This window comes from Balaenoptera acutorostrata, chromosome 9 (genome assembly GCF_949987535.1).
Source record: "Balaenoptera acutorostrata chromosome 9, mBalAcu1.1, whole genome shotgun sequence".
In the NCBI taxonomy this organism is placed as follows: domain Eukaryota; kingdom Metazoa; phylum Chordata; class Mammalia; order Artiodactyla; family Balaenopteridae; genus Balaenoptera; species Balaenoptera acutorostrata.
Genome location: NC_080072.1, coordinates 74,562,623 through 74,587,996, shown reverse-complemented (window position 1 = coordinate 74,587,996; position 25,374 = coordinate 74,562,623). Strand labels below are relative to the sequence as shown.

Below are 25,374 nucleotides of genomic sequence, written 5' to 3'. Positions count from 1 at the left end.
GTAAAAATATGTTTATAGTTTTCCATATTAAGCTAAGTCTGCAAATTTATATATTGGACCATTCCAAATTATAAATAATCAAAGCAGCGCACATCTACATCTATTTATATATAAAGAGTAGCATGAAATGTGAGGAGCCTACCTGCTCACATTTCAACTTACCTGGGCTGCCTTAGCTTGCATACGTTTCCTTTCCTGTTCTTCTTGATGGAGTTTTGCTTCTAACTCTTGCATTTTTTTCTAGTGATAAAAATATTAAAAGTGATAACAGTGAAAGGAGTTTCCGTGTCTATTTGTAAACTTTTTATCCATGACTCTCCTTTACAATTCCACAGAATTATGGGTAAAATTCACCGCCAAAGAACACAGCCTCTGTATGAAGCCACATAGGCTACATCAGCGGTCCCCAACCTTTTTGGCACCAGGGACCGGTTTCTCATGGAAGACAATTTTTCTGCGGATGAGGTGGGTGGGGGATGGTTCAGGCGGTAATGTGAGCGATGGGGAGCAGCAGATGAAGCTTTGCTCGCTCACCCACCACTCACCTGCTGTGTGGCCCGGTTCCTAATCAGTTGGGGACCCCTGGGCTACGTGGAAGCTGAATGTGAAACTTTATAGTCTCAGTGGTATTAAATACTTCCCAAATGAATCAATTAAGACTAAAATGAGGACTTCCCTGGTGGCGCAGTGGTTGGGAATACGCCTACCAAGGCAGGAGACACGGGTTTGATCCCTGGTCTGGGAAGATCCCACATGCTGCGGAGGAACTAGGCCCATGCGTCACAACTGCTGAGCCTGAGCTCTAGAGCCTGCGAGCCACAACTACTGAAGCCTGTGTGCTCTAGGGCCCGTGTGCTGCAGCTACTGAAGCCCACATGCCTAGCACACATGCTCTGCAACAAGAGAAGACACTGCAACGAGAAGCCCACGCACAGCAACAAAGACCTAATGCAGCCAAAAATAAATAAAAATTTAAAACAAACAAACAAAAAACTAAAATTAGTTCAGAGAACAAAAACGAAGTGATACAAGCCTTAAGGATACTCAAAAACACTTCATCTTTCAACATTTTCAGAAAGAACTCCTTCCTTATGTACACTAAGATGGTAAAATGTGAACTTTCTCTCCAAATTTACATTTCTTCCTTTAAAAAGATTCCTATATGTTTCTTTGCTACAAGGTCACTTTTTTTCCTATAAAATATCCAGTATTATAAAATAACCAATTTTACATAAGAACCAATATTATGCATTGATGAGTAAAAAAGATTTTCACTGACTTCTGCAAGGGCCTGCATTGTGGTAAGCTTGTTATACTCCTGTTCAAGAAGATCCAATTTTTCAAGTTGGTTTTGAACATGCGTCTGATCATGTTGTCGTTCTCTTTCTAGGGAAACCTGGGAAACAATATTAAATACAGCATAATAATTTGACAAAAAAACTGAAAAACTAACACTGAGAGTACTATGTTGTATGCTACTTGTCTGGCTTTTCTTTTTTTTTGATTATTCAAAGTTCTTGTATTTTTAGTGTACTATTTTATACTTACATATATGCTATTATATTACAAGACTATAAAACAGAATCACAGTAGTCTCTGATTTTTGTGGTCTCCACTTGCCTAGTACAGTGGCTATAAATACTTGTTGAACAAGTGAAAATAATACTTTTAGAAAGGTGTTCCTATGAATAGTTTTTCATTCATGATGCTTCTATCCTAAGTATCTGATCTACAGGTCTTAATCAAAAGTAATCTAAATTCCCAGAAAAAATTAAAAGGAATCTGAGATTCCTTCACCATATAAAACCTTGAACCGTAACCAGGCAAAAAAACCAATAACCTAAAATGAGACTAACCAGCTTTACTTGAGAAAAGGTAGGCTATGACCTAGACAATTGTAAAACTGACTTTTAGAAATCAGTCCTTTGAAAAATCAAAAAAATACTAAGTTTCTTCAAACTCACAGACTTAGAAAACAAACTTATGGTCACCAAAGGGGAAAGGTGGGGGAGGGGGGATGGATAAATTGGGAGTTTGGGATTGACATGTACACACTTCTCTATTTAAAATAGATTACCAACAAGGACCTACTGTATAGCATACGAAACTCTGCTGAATATTCTATAATAACCTAAATGGGAAAATAATTTGAAAAAGAATAGATACATGTATATGTATAACTGAATCACTCTGCTGTACACCTGAAACTAACACAACGTTGTCAATCAACCACATTCCAATATAAAATAAAAATTAAAAAGTACAAACTTCCAGTTACAAGTAAAATAAGTACTAGGGATGTTATCTGGCTTTTCATACAACTACTTAGGTACTACAGAGGAATTCCAGGAAAACAATATTAAGATGAAACCAGAGGAAAATTAACAAATACAAGTGAAATCTTGTTCTTACTATATACTATTATAACATTTGGTTCTCTATACTAAGACTTGTTAATACTCTCTGAATGATACTAAGACTTGTTAATACTCTCTGAATGAAGGTATTTGCTAGACATATAGGCTACACACAAATAGTTGTAATTAGTCTGGTTCTCTTACATAGTTAATCTCTTAATTAAGGCAATAATCAGGGTTTTGGTATGTATCATTTATACTTCCTCTGAATTCTATGCAAAACATCCATCATTTTTTTTTTTTTCAGGCTTAGGGTCAAGGATTTGAAAAGACTGCCACCTATCAAATTTAAGGACTGACAGCCACAGGATAAACCATTAAACTAGGATAAGAAGTGGAAGTATGCTAAACTGAGGTCTACTGGTAAAAAGCAAAACATTAAGCATGTGAACTTGTTAACAGTGTATCTTCATATTCAAGTCTATAGCAATAGGTATCATACTAACAGAAATTTGAATATGACAAAGTAATACAAACCAATACATTTCTCAGGAATTTGTGTGAACTACTAATTTCCTCCTACCCTAAACCTTAGTGGATAGCTACTGCCCTTGAAATAATACATTAAGTTAAATATTGGCACAAATCACACTTCACTTCCAGTATTGGAACCACTCTTATAAAATGGGCTAATCAAACTTTACTGATGAAAACAGGGCTTAATTCAAAGACATATATATATGTCTAACAGCTATATCAATATTAGTCAAGACATCTCACTGTTGTCTTATAGATGCTTTCTAACCCGAGAATGGAAATATGCCAATGAAGAGAACTGCGTATTACTGTACATAATGTTTTGCCATTTCCAATCATGTGGCAGATTTAACTCACCATCCCTTTCCCAACCCCATTCATCACATAAAAGTGTCAGAGAAAACACAGAAATAATAATAATTGCATAGCAAGTTTGACGAAAGGGAACTCTTCAGGTGCAAAAAAGATAAATCAAAAGCAAGTAATACTGAAGCCAAATATTACATGAGGCAAGACTATAGCCTTGGTGTATAAGATACACAAAGAACGTGACATAAATCTCAGGCAACGTACCATCTGCACGATGCAGGAGCCCAAAGCCAACAAACTATCATAAATGCAGACCAGAACCAGGGAAACCCATCAAGCCCCAGCAAAGGCAAATCCACAACCATTTCATGAGGCTGCCTACACAACTTAGAAGTATGGAATTCCCAAGATAACTCCAAAGAATAAGAGTTCATCATAAAAAAATACATATACGTATACAGTTCTCATAAGAAAAAAAAATGATTTTAAAAAGACTGGGAATTTTTATAGTGTTCAAAGAGATAAAATGAAGGAATAAAAAGCAAAGTAATGGTACATTAAAATGACAACAAAAATAGGTGGACTGAAGAGGACCCAACTGGAAACAAAAAAATATGGTCACAAATAAACTCAATGGCATAGTAAAGAGACCTATAATACAAATGAAAATTGCTGAAACATCCTCTTAAATATTGCTGTGCAATCAAATATTTCTTTGATATCTCCAACTGTGACCGAAAGCTGACTAAGGTGGAAAGCATTTAATTTCTTTCACACTGCAGAGTACCCAGCAAAATATTAAGCATATAGACATTCAACTTTTGCATAATAAAGTTAAGATGCCCAGAAACTGTGGTATTCATGATGAATTCAAATTCTATATTCATAATAGGAAAAGGAGGTATGTTTTAAAAAAATATATTCGAGACTGATGTTGCAGATGTCTTCTCGTAAATGCATAGGTTACTGAAATTAAAATACCTCTGGTGTGACAGAGCAAAATATTTTTGTTAAAATAACAACTGTAAAAAAGTTTTTCAAAGTATAAAGAACCTTGAAATGTGCTACCTGAGTTGAGTCTTTAAACAAAATTCAAGAGGCAGAGAGGTACATAATATGCTTATTTATACTTTTGATAATGTACAAAGAAGTTAACATGACTTGAAAAGAAAACACAATTAAATGTATAGTATTTTTCCAATTTAAGTAGAACTCTACCATGAAGACCAATCAAATCTTCAGACACCATAACTGATCCCAAGTAATTTCAGTCCTATGCTGTTGTACTGTTCCAAAGCAGAAGCTGTCAAAGCTGTGTGTAGAGGATATGGCAGTGTGGTGTGAGGGTCATCCAAAAAGGAAACTCCTCTTTTTAGCTTCGCTGAAAAAACAAACCACATTTTTCTCAAAGCTTCCACTAGCAGTTTTTCAAAATGAACTACTGGTACTATTACCTTTTAAGATGGACGGAGAATTGATCATTTGTAACAGCACCATTAGTCCTCACTGAGAAAAAAGGTCTTTAAATCAACTTAATTTTCTCTATAACTAACTTTTCTTGAGAGTGACTCTATGAAGTAACATACCTGTTTCTCTAATACAGATGTCCTCTCCATTTCTGCATGCTTTATCATGTTACGCATGTATGCCAATTGTTTTTCTAAAAGATTACATTTATTTTCTGCAGCTAACAGCTGAGATGTCAGCTCTAAAAAGAATACATAAGAAAAGCAGAAATTAGCTCACTCGCAGTATTAGTTTTAACAAGCTGCTTAACATGAATCTACAGTATGTATAATAAACATTTTCCAGTAGCTCTAGAAGCCTTTTCAGATGACCTAAGTCATTCTCTTTCTGTATGTTAGTCTAATCTGCCTTGAATTCAGACAGTAAATATAACATAGGACATCAGCACTTGTTCCACAAAATGCTCCCAAATATAAATGTAATTTTGTAGTGCTCGAAGACACTAAGCACTAGAAAACACTAATGTGGAATTTCTTTTAGAGTGATTTTATAATACTTATTTTGATGGTGTTTCATTTCCTTCATAATTAAACAAACCTTGATTGTGCTTTGATTCCTCATTCTTTGAATTCTCCCTTTCTTGTATCTGTTCATCCAGTACTTTCTTATATTCAATTGTTTCTTTAGACAAGGTTTTCACACTTTCTTCTGCCTGAATCCTTTCAAGTTCTAAACGTCGAATTTTATCTTGCAGATTCTTCAGAGCAGAAAATATAGCTGCCAAATACAAACATGGATACTATAATACATATGGAAAAAGTTCACTGAAAAAGAATAAACTCATCTAAATAAAAAATAAAATTGATGGAGGATCACTCTTTGGGAATTATCATCACATGGTAATTGTTTAAAAAACTCCATTTAAAGACATCTTTTGAGTCTCTGAAATGTGCTAGGTACTCAAGTAAAAAGCATACTGCCATGGTAAAAACATTTCAAAGATTTTATAAAATGGTAAAAATATTTAGCTAATCATACAAAATTCATAAACTGTCCCAAAGCACATTATTAACTATAAATCTTTTCTGTTTTACTAATAGGATCACATGCAGAATCCAATTATAGAGCTAAAAATAGTCAAGCACATAAAGGACTATTTCTTTTTGATCTCCAAAAAAAACCTAAGCACTCTGCCCCTCAAAAAGCTTTTGATTATAAAAGTAATACATATTCACTGTAGAAAGCACAGGAAAATACAAGAAAGAGAAGAACTGATAATCCTAAGAGATAATGACTATCAATTTTGGTCATTTCTTTCAATCTTTTCCTATATGTATAACATAAATTGAGATCAAAATTGATCTAAGTTTTTTCACTTAGCATTATGGAACTGTGAGCATTCCCTCATGCAATCAGATAGACTTAAAAGATTATTTCCTTGTGACCAATTAGTAATTGAAAAACTAAGTTACTGGATTAAAGAATATTCATATTTTATTTATTTATTTTTATTTTAAACATATTTATTTATTTGGCCACAGCCGGTCTTAGCTGTGGCACACGGGATCTTCGTTGTGGCATGCAGGATCTTTACTTGTGGCATGCGGGCTCTTAGTTGCGGCATGTGGGATCTAGTTCCCTGACCAGGGATTGAACCCGGGCCCCCTGCATTGAGAGAGCAGAGTCTTAACCATTGGACCACCAGGGAAGTCCCAGAATATTCATATTTTAAAGACTCTTTAAAGAGCAAAGTACCTTCAAAAAGGGTTTTATCAATTTATGCTTTCATCAGAAGTACATGTCTTTGCCAATATAGACCATCACTAATTACAATATCTCTACCATTCTGATTAAGAAACCCATGCTACTCTGGTTAGTTTATTTTGCATTTCTATTAAAAGTTTAAATATTTTGTTATATATTGTTGGCCATCTTTTATGAATTTCTGTGCCCATTTTTCATTAGTCTCCCCGTTCCATTTTATTGTCTTTAATTCTAGTTTTGATACAAAGATGTTTTGATTTTTCATAGCTATATCTAACAATCTTTCCCATCAAGTTCTTTGTTAAGAAGTTCTTCTGTAACCTCAAGATTAGATAAACTTTGTATTTTCCTTTATTATAGTTTCATACACTTTTACATTTAATTCTTTAAGTCAAAGAAAAGTCAATACAAACATTTTTGTATTGAAGGAAGAACTTTAAATGGCAACTTTATCATATACCAAGTTCACACATATATCTATACATACAGATATAATTATTACTTACACATACCCAAGACAGTGTCAGGACTTTCTTTTACTCTGGTTTCATTAATATTATGCCAGTATTTTCATTACTAAAACTTTATAATATAAACATCAATTCTGCCAGTCTCCCACAGTATATAAATCTTTAAAACATTTCAAAATTATTCTTAACAATTAAATATTCAGAATCATTTCGGCTAATGATTTAAATAAAACTTCATGTAAACTATACAATAAGTAGGAAGAACTACCATCTTTTAAAAATCGAGCTTTCTCACTCAAAACAAGGCACGCATTTCCATGTATTAACATAATTCATTAATTCACCAAGTTTTTCAGTGCCTAAGATGTGACAGGCCCCAAATAGGAGAATGATACATTTTATAATACAGCCAGCTTATTCTTGCTGGTATGCAATGAGACTACAATCTAATTAGAAAGAACACAGATATGAAACACGAATACACACACTCAGAAACCTGAAAAATCAACTGAGAAAACTATGAGAATAGGAAAAGAGCCCAGACATAAGACTAGTATTTAAAGGAACAATAATTCTTTGATACACCTGGAATAATCAGATAAAAAATGTAATAGAAAAAGAGAAAATTAATACATGCCATTTGAGGTTTTTTGCCTGTTTTGAACCACTGAGTATTTATTAAACTTTGTAATAACAAACATTTCTTGCATTCCTTCATTAAACTGTACCAAACAGTAAATGATTTTGCTAGTATTTTATTTTTGCATTTACAGTTATTATTGCAATTGGCTGGAACACTCTATTGTTGTTTGATACATCAACCACTATGATATTGCAGGGATATGCTGGATTAACGAAAAGACCCAAAAAGTATATGCTTTCCTTCACTGCATTCTGAAATGGCTAATATAGCATGGAGATTGTTTATTTAAACATTTCTCAAAACTTATTCCCTAAAACTACTTGGGGCTAGAACCTTACCGAGACTTTGACAGTTTTAAGCATTTTTTTCTAGTCAACCCCCTCCCCCTCATTTCTATGTTTAAAAATATTTTATTAAGACACTAAAATTTATTAATAGAGAACTGAACTTAATAGTCCTATAGTCATCTATCATATTCTCCTTATTTCTAATTCTCTGAATAACTGATTTATGTTCTTTCCTTAAAATCTTAGCATTTCTTTAGAATCTTTCTCAGAAGTTCCTTGGAATCTTCAGCATTTTTATTTCAAAACAAAACAAAAGCCAAACATTAATTCTTTCTCCCACTTTTCTTAGCTCTACTGGTTCTTTAACAAACTTGAATTAATGCTTAGGTTTTTTTTTCCAGTTTCACTGACAAATCCTTGACATACATCAATGTATAAGTTTAAGGTGTCCAGCATGATGGGTTGATTTATATGTATTGTGAAATTAACACCGTAGGTTTAGTTAACTTCTATATCTCATATACATACAATAAAAATAAAAAGAAATTTCTCCTTGTGATGAGAACTCTTAGGATCTACTGTCTTGACAACTTTCCTATATATCATACAGCAGTGTTAACTACAATTATTTTCATTCTTTTCTTGCTCGATAATGAAAAGTATTTAAGATTATATGAATTTCCTTCCAAGTACTGCAAATCCATAAGTTTAAGTATGTAATGTTTAACAGTTTTCTTTTGCAAAAAATCTGAATAAATGCACATTAAGCAGGATTTAGGAAAAAACAGAAATGAAAAGGAAAAACAAGATACCCACAATCCTATCATCTCAGTATAATAATTATAAACATTTTGTTGAAATCCTTTTGGATTTTCCTATGCTTTTATAAGTTAGTGAAATTATCCCTTTGCTAGTTGATATCACATTTATTCAAGTATGAGTATTTCTCCATGTCAATCTATAGATACATTTCTAGAATTCCACCCTTATACATACTTGTCTAGGAACTTTCTGTTCCACTAATGTCTAGTTCTGAACCGGCTCAAACCACACTTCCTATTTTTATAGCTCTATAATCTGTTATTAGTTGACATGGTGAGGCCATCCTTTATATGAGTGAAGCCTTCTATTAAAAGAAAAAATGCAGCTCTCACACATCATTCTTTAAGTGATATTCACAATATTAAGAGTTTCCACTGAGGAACACTGCACAGTTCCATTTATTCAAGTCTTCACGTATTCTCCTCACAGGGCACACAGAACAGGCCTAGGCTGATTTACCTCAGGTGACTTTTCTACCATGGCCTCCTTCCCAGGCCAGGTGGCTGAGCGATTCCAGTTCCTTTTCTCCAATTAGATTTGCAAAGGAAGCATTATTCCAGAAGCCACTTCACTTGGGCCTAAAGCTTCTGTCTCCAGTCGCTACCTAGATTTAAAATCCCAACTTCTCCCCTACTGTACCCCAATACCTAAGGCTTATATCTAATACCAAGACTCCTAATAGTGTCCCTGAGGCTTTTGGCCTTAAATTCATTTTATTTCTGGCACCTAGGTATTTCCCTTTCTTAATTTAAAGCTGGGTTTTATTTGTTATTTATTATCATACGAAACTGCTGATATTTGTCTATGACAATTACTCTGACAGTAATATTGCCATCATCCTTTTTATTTATGTTCCTAACATGTCTTTGACAGCTTTTTACTTTTAATGTGTCATTTTGTTTGGCTTAAAAAGCATATACTGACTCTTGAGTTTTTTTTGTTTGTTTTTAACATAATCAATGTCATCACATCTGATAAATGTCACCCTATTTTTTTCATTGTATTTTATGATTTCTAATTTTGTTTCCTTGATTTTTCTTTATTATTATATTTTACTATATGAAGTATAGCATACATCTTGGGAACTGTTTGTCTGGCTTATACATGTCTTTTCCTGGTAATTTCCTCTTACCTCAAAATGGCTATAAATACAACTGATGTGTTCCTTTAGTACCCTTTCACAAATATGGCCACAGCTGACTGACCCACAGGGATACCCAACTGAAGCCCAGACAATGGCTTTCTTCTTGGGATTTTTGGACTCTGGCCCCAAAAGCTGAAGCCAGAATTAGTTCAACTTAAAACTCAAGCTTTTAGTAGCCATGTTTCCTGATACATGGAAAAGCTGTTCTGTGGCTAGAGAGAATGAAGCTAGCTAGAAGAAGAATTTAAAAAACAGATGGGGAGAAAGTGTTGGTCATGTTTGAGTCCCTGGTTTCTAATGTTCTTGAAGTCCACCCGTATATCTGCCTTTCTGTTCTTGGTTGTTCAATCCTCCCTTGCATGTCTGTAAACCAAAAAGATTCTTTGCCAAAGCTAGTTCAGACTGGGAATGTCTATCACTTACAGCTAAGTTTTTATTAACTGCTCTTTGTTTTCTAAGTTTTTATTAAATAAATCCAGTACCATAAAGATGCAAAATGACTTTATTCTACCAATGGCTAATATATATTTAAAAATACATAAACACGTAACTACATATGCACACACATCTCTGAATACATTTTCTATGTCAAGAATGAGATTTTGTATGAAAGGAAGTTCATGTACATTATATCTTCACTTTAAGAGTTATATTTGGCATAGTTTCTCAGCTTTATATTTAGTTTTCATACAAACATGCCTGCTTTGTTGAGTTAAAAAACATTCTAGGTGATGAAATGATGGATCTTAAGTCTTTTGTTTTTCCTTAGAAAAGTATGTGAGTGAGCTCTTGCTTTTTTCTCCCTTCTACTGCCCTCACATCTATGAGGTCATGCACCACTGCATTTATGTTCAAATAACCACATTACCTAGAAATTCCCTTGAGTGAAAAATATTCTATGTAGAAATGAACAATGAGAGATTTTTAACTTCATACATTGGGAAGGTATACAGCGGGAAATATATTTCTAGAACAAGAAGCAAATTTAAACACTAGAAGATGGAAAAAAAGTGATATACTAAAATATAATAATACTGTACATATTTGTTTTATTTTCACAAACAGACCTTCCACAGCAAACACTAGATTTAAAATTTTTATCCTCCTTACCCACAGTATCCCTGAACATACATTTCAAAATTAAATACATTTTAGTTAGTTGAGTAGGAGAGTGCAAATTGCCTCTGGAAAACTTAGCGTCAAAGATAGATACTGAGTTTTCCTTAAACTTTAATCATCTCTGAAATGTGAACTCCGTAGAGTGAAGAGACAACTTATTATTCATAATTCAAACGCCAATGCTACATACTATGTGTGGCACGTAGTTGGTATGTAGATGTTTCAATAAACATATCTAGGGAAGTTTCCATGACTATTAATTTAAAATATCAATTAGAAGACATGGCAGCAATCTCTAACTCTTTACCTAACAAAATTAAACCTCATCTTAGTAATTTATAATTCATTCTTTCCCTAAGACAATCAGTGATTCCCCACCTTCACTGCATTTTCTGTACTTGGTGAGCTTTAAAAAATCCTAATGCCCAGAACATACCCCATACAAACAAAAACAAAAAAACCCAAAAACCCCCAAACAAACAAGCAAAAACCACCACAGTATATTTGGAATGAAAGGCATGAGTCCAAGAAGATCCTCAGACGATTCTAATGTGCAAAGTTTGAAAACTTTCTAGTAACATCTAGAGCACGAAAAGAATGAAAGACTTTCTCCTCTTCTCAATCCAGCTTGTCATTCATTCAGAATTTGGGGTACATTAAGCCTAGCAGACCTCAGTATCATCTCATTAACAACAAAGTGGGGTCTACCTGTTATCTGGAATATTTCTATCACTAATTTATCAGCACAAGTTTGCTGCAGTTTAAGGGGGGGGGGGACATGTGGGGACCCAAATCACTAGTACACATCTTCAATTTCCCTAGTATTTTTCTGTCTTGGTAGTTCTCTACCCTTCTGACTACTCCCACTAATTTTAGCTCACTATTTAAACAGTGCTATTTTCCAAAACCCTTTCCCCTCTACTTTCTTTCCAGAGAAACCCCTCCACACACATATAGCTTCATTTACTACCGTATCCTTGTTCATGCCTGAGTTCTCTTTTACACTTCACTTTTGTCTTCATTTGCTTACTATTTCATCTCCACCTAACTCATAGGCATCTCAAATTTGATATAGCCAAAATTGTATTATCTTTCCTAGAAATGTTCTAGCTTTCCTGTAATTTGTCCTAATCACACTACCATTCTCCACAACAGAAATCTTGGACTTCTTCACTGCCCACCAAAATATGCATAAATCTCTCCTTAATCAGTCTCCTGTTCTCTACCCCAACTGCCATTGCTTCAGTTTAGACTAATTTCTGACCTAAATTTCAGTTCAACATTTATAGAGCACATATGATGTGTAAGGCACTCTGCAAGATGAAGAAGAGAACATAAAAATAATTAAGATAGTCCTTGCTTTCAAGGAGCTATTGTCTAGTTTCTGGAAAGAGAAGCTACTATCTACTCTTCCCACACCTGGTGAAAAATATTTACATAAACAAAACATGACTCTGTATGTACTCAGAGTCTTTACTATGTTGGTTCTCAAAGCACGGGGCATGGCCCCATGGAGAGGTGGGGCTCATCACCAGTGTCTGTGAGATCAACACTATTTTCATTACACTACTAAGATTTTATTTACTCTTTTCACTGTGTTGACATTTGCAAAGATGATGCAAGAGCAATGTTGGGTACAACTGCTAATTTTAGCACAAATCAAAGCACTGGCACTAAACAATAATTTTGGCATCGTATTCGTCACAGCCACACACTCCCAGTAAGAAAAAACAAAGCCGCTTGTTCGTTGTCCTCGATGAAGCAGTAAAAATCATTAAATCTCAAGCCTTGAGTACACATCTACTTAATCCTGTGTGACAAAATGGAAAGGACACATCTGTAAAGTAGTAACAAAGGACAATGGTCTTGATGCACAAATGTTTGACTTGTGAAATGAACAAAAACCATTTCCTTCAAAGGAACACCCTTTTTACTTGAAAGAACTTTTGTTAGACTATGGCTATTCAGACGTAAGGTATTTAGTCATTTTCCTAATGAGCTTGTCCTGAATTTCTCAAATGACGTGGGCCTTCAAAGAGCTGACAGTAATTGCTGCCAATGATAAAATTCAAGTGAAAGTTAAAATTCTAAAAAAAAAAAAAGCTTTCCGTTCTGTGAGCTTTATAGTTTCCCAATATAAAGATTTTCTTCTATTGAGATCGAGTGATATTAACAAATATAATCTTTTTGATACTGTATAAAGAAATGTCAAATTTTACAAGTGTGTATAAGTCAATACAATTAACAAGTCCTGCATGGGTAAAAGAGCCATTCAAAGTTCAAAACAAACCAATGAATGTCAGTGGAATAGCACTCAAAAAAGAAAAAAGGTTTACAGGCTTGAACCTTGACTAACTTCTGGGAATTGGCTTTGGGAATGTTCTCTATGTTGCTAACTGATAAGGTTGTTTTGTATGACTAGGGCACTGAATCCTGCTGCAGAAGTCTGCCTAGACTGTGTAAACAATATGTTTTATGGTGAATATCTTGACTGGCTGAGCAGGCACAAAGTGTCTGTGTGACCAACTCCAAATAAAAGCCCTTGTCTCTGAGCCTAGTTATGCAGTTTATTGCTGGAGGAAGAAGTGTGTTTTATGTGATCACAAGAAAAAACTTTGGAAGCCTGAATCTGGATTTCTCCAGATTCCACTGTAATAAACCACAGGTGTAATTACAACTGCTTCTGAATCTTAAATCCTTCTAGTTAATATGCAACCACGTAGGTGGTCCTGAGGTCCCAGAGTATGAAAAACTCAGTAATGTTTCCATAATCCACACTGCAGCTAAATTTTAAGAAACTGTATTTGCCAAGTTGTGATGTAGTGTCAAAGAAGAATAGCCACAAACTGTTGGAAAGGCTATTAAAATTTACTCGTTTTCCAACTGCATATCTGTGTAAGGCCAGATTTTCTTTCCCACATACTTCAATCAGAACAATTTATCATCACAAGTGGAATGCAAAAGTAGATATGAGAGTTAAGCTGTCTTCTATTAAGCCAGAAATAAGAGATTTACACAGTGTAAAATAAAACAATGCTACTCTTTATAGTATGTTTTTTAAATTTGGAAAAATATTCTTCATTGAAATACTTATGTACACATTTAATGGGTTTCCTGGACCAAAAAAAATTGAGAACCAATGCTTTAGAAGAACAGATGGGCAGTAAATTGTTACCAATACCTAACACAATAGCTATAACTTGACTATAACACTGGTCCCAGTAACACTGAGTGTTCCAACACAAATTTGTAATAGATACGCCAAGATGTTTTTTCTCTCAGCTCTTAGGGGGATCAAGAGTAGCTTGGGACAGTAAAAGACCCCAGATTAGTTGCCACCAACCCCACCAGTTTATCTCAGTGTGCTGTATATATATTACCATTTTATTGTCCATATGTACTATGGTATGTGAAAGGTTGGAAAGCACTGGCCTAGTAGAACTACCTTGTAGCTACTTACCTTGCTTCAAACATTCAAGCCATTCTTCACGTTACTATCATTTGAAATGTACTGAACAAGTGACATGAGCTATGGGTTATACTGAAAATCTTTGGAATGATGTTACCATTTTTTTAAAGGACTCCCTAAAAACATTAGTACATTTTTTGATGTCAGTAATAATTTCAAAGTTCTTGTTCATTTCTTTTCTCACTAAAGTTCAAAATTAATATGAGAATTACAAGCAGTACAGTTTATTTCTTTCCATGGCATTAGTCAAATTACATTTTCAAAGTGATTTTCAGATAGTGAAGTGAAATGGTAATTTATCAATGAAAACGTTAAACCATAACTAAACTAAAAAATAACAAGTTTTTCCCCTGAAGTATTACTGAGAAAGAAACATTTACTAAGTATAAAAGAAAAAGTTTATCATAGCAAGTATCTATTCAAAATAAGCCTTCATTCATTCAGTAAATATTTGAGGGTTCACTGAACAAATCAGGGAAAAAGTGGGAAGAGAAAATGGTTTTGATACTGCATATGTTAAAGTAATCATCTTTGAGATGTTTCTTCATCAGTTACTTTTGAATATACCTACCTTATACAGTTTTCCTGAGAGGATGAAATGAAATATATTTGCTATGTCTGAAATGTTACTGCATTTCAGTCCTTTCATTTTTTTTTTAAAGTTGTATTTAATCAGTACTGTGGCAATTATATTTACTAATGATTTTCTACATAAAAGAAGTGTTATATTTTAGCCACATATGGGTTAAACAGCTGTTTGTAAATTAGTTTAGGAACCCTTTTGTTTCAATTGGGAAATGCATTGCAAATATCTTAAAAAATCAATCTCAGAATAACACTGGTTTGTAAACTGTGTACTGGCTGTATAATAAAATACTAGGTAGGTAACAATATCTAAGTATAGTTACCAATGTAAATCCTAGCCTGTAATGGGGCATTGAAAGTGTTTGCTGAAATAAATTTAACCCGAGGCCTTTAAGAATTTCTTTTAAGTGTCTTTTAAGAATTTCAATAGGTGATACTCAATTTACTAACTAGAAACATCTTATTCATAAGATACTGTATCTCAAACATGATGATAAAGAAAATACTAATTAATTTAATGGTTAATAAAACAACTGATGAAGTGCTACTCATCAGAATACAGCAGCTAAAGACTGGCAATTTAGAAAAATAACAAAAGTTGTGTAACTTTCAAACAACATAGGTTAAAAAAGCAAAACACAAATAACTGAAGCCCACAGTGGAGCAAAAATCAGTTAAATTTTAGTAATAATTTCTTTTAAAAAAATAAGCACACACAAAAACATGCAAGAGTTCTAGCAGGAACATAAGGTCTAAGAATTAGATACTAATCCTATCATGATATTTCATCTAGTTTTGATCTTTACGTTGATCTTTACGTCAATCTAAAGAAACTTTTTTTTTAAAGTTCAGAGAAAAGCAAATTACTAAAGAATCCATGAATAAGAAAAATTAAATGGGGCAGATTTATTCACAGAGCAAAGGTCAGCAAGTGTTTAACCTAGTGTGTTAGCAATAAAGCTAAATTCTGCCTGTAATTAGTGGTTTTCAGGAAAATGAGAAAGTGCAGAAAAAAGGAGAGGAAGAAGAAAGTAAACGAGAAAAAATAATGTGGAAGACAGTAAATAAGCTTCTTTTATTCTTTCAGAACATGGTGTTATAAACTGTGTAGCAATGCCCCAAGATAATCATTATGATCCATTATACTTTTACAGTGTTTCTGGTATCAATCCAATGATACCTACTTTCACTATAGGATGGATAGACACAGAAACCACCACCCCTCGCCCCAGACAAAAAAGTAAAGGCTATGAGGTATGACCAAAGGACCAAGAGAGTTCAGAAGAGACATCTGAAGACAGCAGAGAGAGGTATGTGTTGAGGAAGCTGGTACAGAAGAAGACTTCTATGAAGAAATAATATACAATCCAGGCTTTAGAGAAAAGAGTATAATTTTCACCATGGCTGGTGTGGTAGGCAAAACAGACACTCAAAGATGCCTATGTCCTAATACTAGAATCCCTGAATACCTTTTATATGGTAAAAAGGACCTTGGGAGATGTAATTAAAGCTAGGAACCTTACAGATAGGGAAATTATATCTGATTATGTGACTGGGCTCAATCTAACTATAATACATGAGCCCTTAAAAGCTGACAATTTTCTCTGGCTGTAATTAGAAAGAAGCAGTGGGAGAAGTCAGAGAAATCTGAAGCATGAGAGAGACATGATCCACCATTCCTGTAGGGGACCATAAGAAAAGCATGAGAACGCAGACAGATTCTAGGAGCAGAGACTGGTGCTGACTGAAGGTCGGCAAGACGATGGAACCTCAGTTCTACACCCACAAGGAACTGAATCTGGCCAAGAATCTGAATGAGCCAGCAAGAGGTTCTTCCCTAGACTCTCCAGTAGGGAACACAGTCCAGTCAACACTGTGATTTCAGCAGCCTAAATAGAGTACCCTGCTAATCCTACAGAAACTGTCAGGTAATACATTTTGGTTATTTAAGACTGCTAAGTTTGTAGTAATTTGTTAAGGCAGCAAGAAAACTAATACAGATGGCAAGTTTCAGGAACAACTACATTCCAAAGCAGCCAAAGCAAAGGATGTGTGGGTAAGGAAGAATGGAAGAGTGGCTAGGGATGAAGCTGGTAAAGCAGGTAGAGCCTAAGTTAGAAAAAATCTAAGACTTCATTATTTAAGCCATGGAGAGGTGCTGAAACTTTTCTTTACAGTGGGAGAGATGATGAGTGACAGCAAATGGCAACAATGCTGTTAACTGGGGATGAGAGGGAGACCAAGGGCAGGGAAATTGGTTAAAAGTGTATTACAATTATCTATGCAATAGAAGATGAGAGCCTGAACCAAACCAATGAGAATGAAGAGACAGAAAAACCTGTAAGTTTTGGGGATATTTCAGAAGCAAAATACAAGTCTTGGTTCCTGAGTGATGCTGGAAATGACAGAGCAGTCCTAGATGACTCAAAGTAACATAGTCTTGATGATCAGGTGGATAATGATGTCTAATAATCAAGGAACAAAAGAAAGCCATTGTATTTTGAGGAGGTTAAAAACAGGAAAGGGGAAGTATACTCTCCTCCTTTAATTTTACAATAAATGGAAGACACAATTAAGAGTTTTTAAGCAGTGAGTAAACACACAAAAGAAACCTCCATTTTGTTAGGCTCTATTACCTCTGCTGTTGCTTTCTGGATAGGCAAATGTAGGCTTATTTGGGGAACGTCGCAGATCACTATTAAGGAAAGGCTTATCAGGTGGATATATTACATATGGAGATGAGGAATCGTGAACCATACTTCCATTAGACTTTGATGGTTCTGCTAAGATGTTCTGAAAAATAAAAATACAGAAATTACCTTTCAAAATTTTAAACCACAAATAGCATGTGTATATATACATATGTTCCACTGATGGAGACAAAAACTAAAGTCCATTGACCAAACACAACAGAATTCAATCATTACTTGAAAATAATAAAACTTTTAAAGCGTTTCATATGTCTAAATGTAGCCATATGCCAAATACTATAAAAAGGAAATAATGTTCACACAACTTGAATACAAATGCTGCAGAGATACTTAAATATGGTACTCACAATGAATATTGTGAGCATAGTTTAGTTTATTATAAAATAAATTAATTAGTTTAATTTATTAATATAGTTTATTTTAAAAATATGTACTGTAAGATACATATTCAGAGAAGTAAATATTATCTTTTTACAGTATCAGAAACTGCTAGAAAATGACTAAATTAATCTTTCCCCAATCAACTACACAATTCCTGAGTATCTATCAAAAGTCCAAAACTCTGGGGTATATAGAAAGAAAATAAGGCATATTCCTTGTCTCAAAAATTTTACATTTAATTAGGGGGAAAAAAGGGAGAAGCCATTAGAAAACATTAAAGCTCATCAAACACATAAATATAAAACTTTATTTCCACACATATACCATTCTGCATTTGTCATACCGTTCAATTTGGGATTACATTCCACATGAGAATTTTCAGTGCAGGGGATGCTGACTGTTTTGCTTTTTGTAGATGACTTCCTTTTGGTAGAAAGACCTAGAGTGGGAAAAGCTCAGGTGGAAGATATGACTGCTAGCTGCTCAAAACTCTCAGACATCCATTTTTCTTATTCAAATAGCCACAGTAAACTAGGTTCTCAACTCTTACCTTTGGGGAACTATGACTATAAAGTACCAGAATAACCTGTGTCCAGAAAAGTAAAAAGGAACAATGTATATTTACAATACAGTAAACTGCCTCCTGGAATAAAAGGCCATCAAAAACCATATTGTATCTAAATCTTATTAAAAATTGAAGACTATATTTCCATGTTAAAAACCATGCAATTTTCCAGTTGATTTAAGAAAGCAAATACAAAACATACACTATGGCTGTGAAAACTAAAAGAGAGGGCAAAGAGCTTGGAAAGGGTAGGAGGTAAGTCTCAAAAGCAGTACTTAAATCCATGCTACTCTACTGTGAAACGTGTGTTCACATGCAACAAGGACTAATAGCTGGCATTTTTTCAACTTTTGGGCAAACTGACATCAAGTTTTGGAGGTGGCTAGAAAATAGGGTGTTCTTCAATTATTAAAATATATAATACTGCCAAAGCTCTTGTAAAACACCATGCATAATCAATCACATAGCTTAACTTTAAATATTGTTCTTCACAGAGTACCTCATGTCTCCATACAACCTACTAGAATCCTATCATTTAACAACTACCATTCAAAGATCAATGGTTAGGAAGCATTTAACATATCTATGAACACAAACCATGAGCAAGTCACTTATGATTTTCAAAATGAATTGTATTAGTATTACCAAACACTGCACAGATATTAACAGAAGGATTATGCATAAATAATTTACCAAAATCCAAAACAAAACAAAAACAAAACATCCAATCAAGAAATGAGAACAAACCATCTTTGCTAAATTCATTGCCTGCTAGCTCTTGTAAAATGAACACTTCAATATTTGTCTTTCAACACAATTTGTTACATATACATCATCAAAATACTGCTTGGGTTAGTTGACAAACTAAGAAAAGTCTTAATATAAAAATGCAAGTTATAATGAGACTTTTTTTTGGAATAGTAATTCTAAATATATTCCATTTTCTAAGTCAGTCACCTCATTTTGAATGTCAGGGTTTAAGCAATGAAAGTCATTGTTAACTATGAATGTTTTGGATCAATGTCCTCATTTGCTGCCAGAAGTCTGAAGCAAAGAATAGGAAGAATACATAAATCAACCCAAAGCAAAAGGAAGAAAGAAAACAAAATGGCTTTATAAAAATTATTTACAAGAACTATTTTGAAATAAAATTAAACCAAGAAATAAGAAACTGATAACTCAATTACGTACACATAGTGTCTATTAAAAATTGTAGAGGATAAAATGTGGTACCTACATACGATATTATTCAGCCTTAAAAAGAAGGGAAATCCCATCACGTGCTACATAATGGATGAACCTTGAGGATATTATGCTTAGTGAAATAAGCCTGTCACAAAAAGACAAATATTTTATGATTCCACTTACATGAGGTAAAGTAGTTAAATTCATAGCAACAAAGTAGAAATACGGTGGTTACTAGGGGCTGGGGGGAGGTTGCAAAGGGGAGTTGTTTAATAGATACAGAGTTTCCGTTTTGCAAGATGAAAAAGTTCTGGAGATCTGTTTCACAAACAATGTGAATATGTTTAATACCACTGAACTGTACGTTTAAAAATGGTTAAGATGATAAAGTACTAGGTAAACAACTAAAGATAATAAGAAAATAGTGAGTTGTCACACCAACCTGACCTCCAGTAGAATCAGGGCAATCACATTCTATGTGATTAACTGAAAAATTAACTAGCTTTCAAAAGAGAATCCACAAACCTACTTGCATCTGTTCTCACACACATAACACAGGGAATGAGCTTTGTATAATGGACCTATCTCCACTTACCTACTCAAAGTCTTGGTTATCCTTTCTAAAGGACATGGTATTCCTCTAGATGCCATCTATTTCTCCCTCCCTACTAGACCTTGCACACTGCCATTTGTAAGGAAAGGAAGGGAGGGAAAGAAAGGGAGAGAAAGAGGGAGGGAGGAAGGGAACAGAGAAAGTGGAGGGAGGGGAGGAAGGAAGGAGAGACAGACTTTTCTGAACTTTAGGACTCCTCTTCAGCTCCTGTCTCATTTCTCAGCTTTTATAACAAAGTCCCTCAAAATACTTGTTTGTAATTGCTGCCACTTCTTAATCACCTTCCCTATTCATCCCCTCCAGACTTCAATCCTCACCAATTCAGAGAAACAGCTCTTCAAGTTCACCAGTGACTTTTACAGTGCTGAACTCAGTGACCTCCCAGAAGCATGTGATACAGCAGATCACTTCATTCCAATACTTCCTTCAGTGGATGGAACACCACAATCGGATTTTCCTTCTAACACCCAGGCGTCTCCCTCAGAATCTCCTGGGCTCTCTCTCCTTCCTCTTTCTAAATGCTGGAGCTTCCCTAAAGCTTAGTCCTTCCTCCTCTTGTCTTCATCTACATGGATACCTTTGATGATCTCATCAACTCTCAGGGCTTTCAAAAAGCCTCTATCTGCTGATAACTTTCAAGTTTAAATATGGACTATATAGCTCTCCCTCTTGAAACTCTATATTCAAATCAACCTTCCTACTTGCTGTCTCCACTTGGATGTCAATATGAGGACCCCAAACTTAACATGTCTATAACCAAATTCTTGAATCTATTTCCCAAACCAACTCCTCAAATGGTATTGCATACCACAATAATTGGCACCACCACCTACCCAGCTGCTCAGGCCGAAACCCTTGCACGAGTCATTTTTCATACACATCTCACATCCAATCTTTCAGTATATCTGGTTGGGTCTCTGTCTTTACCATATATACAGAAAAGTCTTCAACTTCTCATCAATTCCACTACTAATTCCCTGCTTGACACCACTGTGATCTTTTTGTCTGGACTACCATAATAGCCTCCTAACCACTTCTGTCAAGGTCCCCCCAGTCTGTTCTCCAAATAGTAGGTGCTATGATTCTTTAAGAAAATAATTCAAGTAATGCCCCTAATCAAAACCTTCCAATGGCTTTCCATCCCAGAATAAAATCCAAAATTCTTACCATGACCCCACATTAACTGACCCCACACTAACCCTGACCTCATCCCTTACCAGTCTCTCTCCACACCACCTATCCCACCCCACCCCACCCCCATATTTTCCAGCCATACTGACCAACTTTGGGATTTCTAAAATGCACAGTACAGTTTTCATTTGCTACATTTACTCTGCCTGGAAAGCTCCCTTCCTCCCACTACTCAGTTATCTACTAAAAAGTCTGTCAGTGAGGTTTTCCCTGGCTACCCTATCTAAAGTAGCACCTTTTGTCACTGTATCTCCTTACCCTTTTAAGAAACACTATTTCTGGGGCTTCCCTGGCGGCGCAGTGGTTGAAAGTCTGCCTGCCAATGCAGGGGACACGGGTTCGAGCCCTGGTCTGGGAAGATCCCACATGCCGCAGAGTGGCTAGGCCCATGAGCCACAACTACTGAGCCTGCGCGTCTGGAGCCTGTGCTCTGCAACAAGAGAGGACGCGATAATGAGAGGCCCGCGCACCGCGATGAAGAGTGGCCCCCGCTCGCCACAACTGGAGAAAGCCCTCGCACAGAAACGAAGACCCAACACAGCCATAAATAAATTAATTAATTAATTAATTAAAAAATAAAAAAGAAATGGAAACTTTAAAAAAAAAAAGAAACACTATTTCTACCTGATATATTTATCATCTCTATGCCCTGTGGAAAAATTAAAAATATATTTAGTTTTTGTCCCTGAAAGAGGTTTAAAAACTCTCAGAATTTTTAAGTGATAGGAGTGTCTTTGTTATGGTAATAGTGGGGGCCGTGGATAGCTTAGGATGAGGGCAGATAGCCAGAAAAACCTACGAGGCGATTAGAGGGTTAGAAATTTCAGTCCCACCCCCTGCCCTCAAGAGAAGGAAGAGGGGCTAGAGATTGAGTTCACTCACCAATGGCTAATGATTTAGTCAATCCTACCCACATAATGAAACCTCCCTAAAAAACTCTTTGTTCAGTGAGGTCCCAGGAGTGTCCAGATTGGTCATGGAAGTCGCTTTACATCTTACCCTGTGTGTCTCTTCCATTTGGTGGTTCTGGAGTTGTATTCTTTATAAGAAAAAGTTTAAAAAAGGTTTTAATTATAAGTGTAGTGTTTTCCTGTGTTCTGTGAGTCACTGTAGCAAATTATTGAACGTGACAGGGGAAGAGTCAGAACTTAATCTACAGTTGGCTGGGCAGAAGTACAGGTTCCCTGGGGACATCTGGGACTTGCAGGTGGCAAGTGAAATGGGGGCAGTCTTGTGGGACCTAGTGTCTTAACCTGTGGTGTTTGCACTATCTCCAGGTAGTGTCAGAATTGAATTGTAGGACACCCAGTTGGCATAGAAAAATTGCATGTTGGAAAAATATAGTCACCCCATTATGGGTTTAAGTTCCAAAAAGACACTCAATAAATATGTTTAATAAATCTGTTGAATGAATTAATTAAATATTTTACAAAACAGGAAAACGGCATAATGCTTATAAAACTGAATAATCCTATTCAATAAAGTTACTATAATCTCTTAGAAGACGAAAGCTTTTGGTTTCTTTTGTACCAAATAATAGCACAAATGTCATAGGGAGGCTGTGCAGAAAGAGTTAGCATAGCAGACTCGAGGTCTGCCTGCAAGGTTAGTTCTTGGCTGGTATTTTGGAACTTGAATGTTGGGAAGGTTCCAAATATTGTCACCATTAGAGTCAGGGGTCCCCTAGACCAGCCCCGGGTTCAATGATTTGCTTGAAGAACTGACAAAACTCAGCACAGAGTTATACTTACGGCTATGATTTCTTACAACAAAAGGATACAAAGCAAAATCAGAAAAGGGAAAAGCTACAAGAGATCAGGCGCAAGCTTTGAAAATTCCTCTCCAGGTAGAGTCACACAGGATGTGCTTAATTCCTTGAGCAACTAATAGTGACAGCTGTGTCAAGTGGCGTCTACGAAGGAAGCTCTTCAGACTCAGTGGCCAAGGTTTTTATTTGAGAATGGTTATATTCCTGACTCCCAGAAGGAAAACAGGTGTTCAACATTGTTTGCATAAACAGTTTAAGCACAATAAGCCACTCTTTCCTGATTTAGGTTAAAGTTCTAGATCTGTGTAGGAACCTGTTTACCACTCAAGTTCACAGATGCCAATGAAGAGCTAACCTTGCAAACAGCCCTTTCTAAAAATAACAAGTCATCTGGAATTCTGGAAGATTTCAAGAGAATTCTTTTCTGTCTTCAATGCCATATGCATCCAATCATGGTACCTGAGAACTACGGAAGGGCAAAGGATCCTTTAAGCATGCCGTTTATGCTATCTTCTCTCATATTAATACTAAAAACAACCCATAAACCTCAAACTCATCTTGCACTTTACAACCTACACTTTCATTATCTGGGGTGATCTTCACAACATTCCTGACAAGTAAGAAAGTATCTCCACTTTATAGTTCAGGAAAATATACTTGGATTTATTTTCAGAACAATGAACATGGTATCTTAGATTTGTTAGCACATTGTTTTCTCTAAGCACACTCATATTCTCTTTTAATTATCACAAGAACCCTATGAAGCAAGCATAGCAAATATTACTGTCCCCATTTTGTAGGTGAAAAAAGAGGCTAAGAAAACATAAACCATTTGCTTCAGGTTTCACAGCCACTAAGGAGCCCAAGTCCAGCTCCTAATCCAGTCCTCTTTCCAAATATTTTTCCGACTAAAATGATATGATTCTAGGAAAAACTTTCAGGATTAAAGGCAAAATGTTTAACCTGACCACTTTCTTTCCTGGTAGCTTTAGTTGTTAGGGCAAACATCCTACTTAGGAACACTTATAACTCAAATATTTATTTATTATTTATTTATTTATTCATTTATATTTTAAAAAGACTATTGATTGATTGATTGATCGAGGCATGCGAGCTCTTCACTGCGGTGCCTGGGCTTCTCTCTAGCTGTGGCGTGCGGGTTTTCTCTTTTTCTCTCTCTAGTTTGGTGCACGGGCTCCAGGGTGTGTGGGCTCCGTAGTTTGCGGCACGCAGGCTCTTTCCTTGAGGCACGTGAGCTCAGTAGTTGTGGCGCGTGGCCTCAGCTGCCCCACGGCATGTGGGATCTTAGTTCCCCAACCAGGGATCAAACCCGTGTCCCCTGCATTGGAAGGCAGATTCTTTACCACTAGACTACCAGGGAAGTTCCCTCAAATATTTATTAAACATCTCTGTGTATGACACTGTGTTAAGTGTGAAGGATGATAAAAAATGTATTATTACTTGCCTTCTTTTCAAATGTTATGTGCAACACAGCTGGAAGAAATAAAAATCAGGTACATAAAAATTTAAATACCATTTAGCAGACCATACACAAATACATAGAAAACATAAAGCAGTAATGACCAAGGCGGGGTTATTCGAGGAATCTAAAACTGTGTGAACATTAGAACATCTTTTGATGCAATCCATCCCATTAAAGTGAAAATCCATATGAGCAACAAATGCAAAAGAGTAGTCAATAAAATTTAATATCTAGCCATTATTAAATAACTTTTTTCTTATGGTAATTAGAAAATTTACCAAATAAATGGCAACATATTTAATGGTGCAAAATTTAAAACATCCCCTTTAAATTTAGGAACAAGGCAAAGATTATCTACAAGACAACTTCTAGTCAATGTTGTGCTGTTATTTCCTAGCCTGCACATTAAGACAATGAAAAGAAATAACAGATGTTAAAACTGTAAAGGAAGAATCCAAACTTCACTGATTATGACTGTCTCAACAGAAAATACCAAGAAACCTC

The 25,374-nt window shown here is 35.3% G+C and overlaps 1 protein-coding gene and 1 non-coding gene across 5 annotated transcripts in view; both read right to left on the bottom strand.

The window, feature by feature from the left end:
- Positions 1–25,374, bottom strand: part of CEP57 (centrosomal protein 57) — a 42,892-nt gene that overhangs the window by 12,424 nt on the left and 5,094 nt on the right. For 2 of the 4 annotated variants that reach the window (XM_007191189.2, XM_007191192.2), the window contains exons 2-6: positions 17,610–17,766; positions 5,268–5,447; positions 4,790–4,911; positions 1,280–1,396; positions 163–240 (exon numbers count right to left, since the gene is read on the bottom strand). In XM_007191189.2, coding sequence (XP_007191251.2) covers positions 163–240; positions 1,280–1,396; positions 4,790–4,911; positions 5,268–5,447; positions 17,610–17,766 — 654 coding nt within the window. Of the gene's footprint in view, positions 1–162; positions 241–1,279; positions 1,397–4,789; positions 4,912–5,267; positions 5,448–17,609; positions 17,767–18,408; positions 18,505–25,374 lie in introns of all 4 variants that reach the window. The other 2 variants (XM_007191190.3, XM_007191191.3) reach the window with 2 other exon arrangements.
- On the bottom strand, positions 6,306–6,378 carry TRNAE-CUC (transfer RNA glutamic acid (anticodon CUC)). Its single transcript has one exon. It is a non-coding gene; the product is annotated as a tRNA-Glu (tRNA).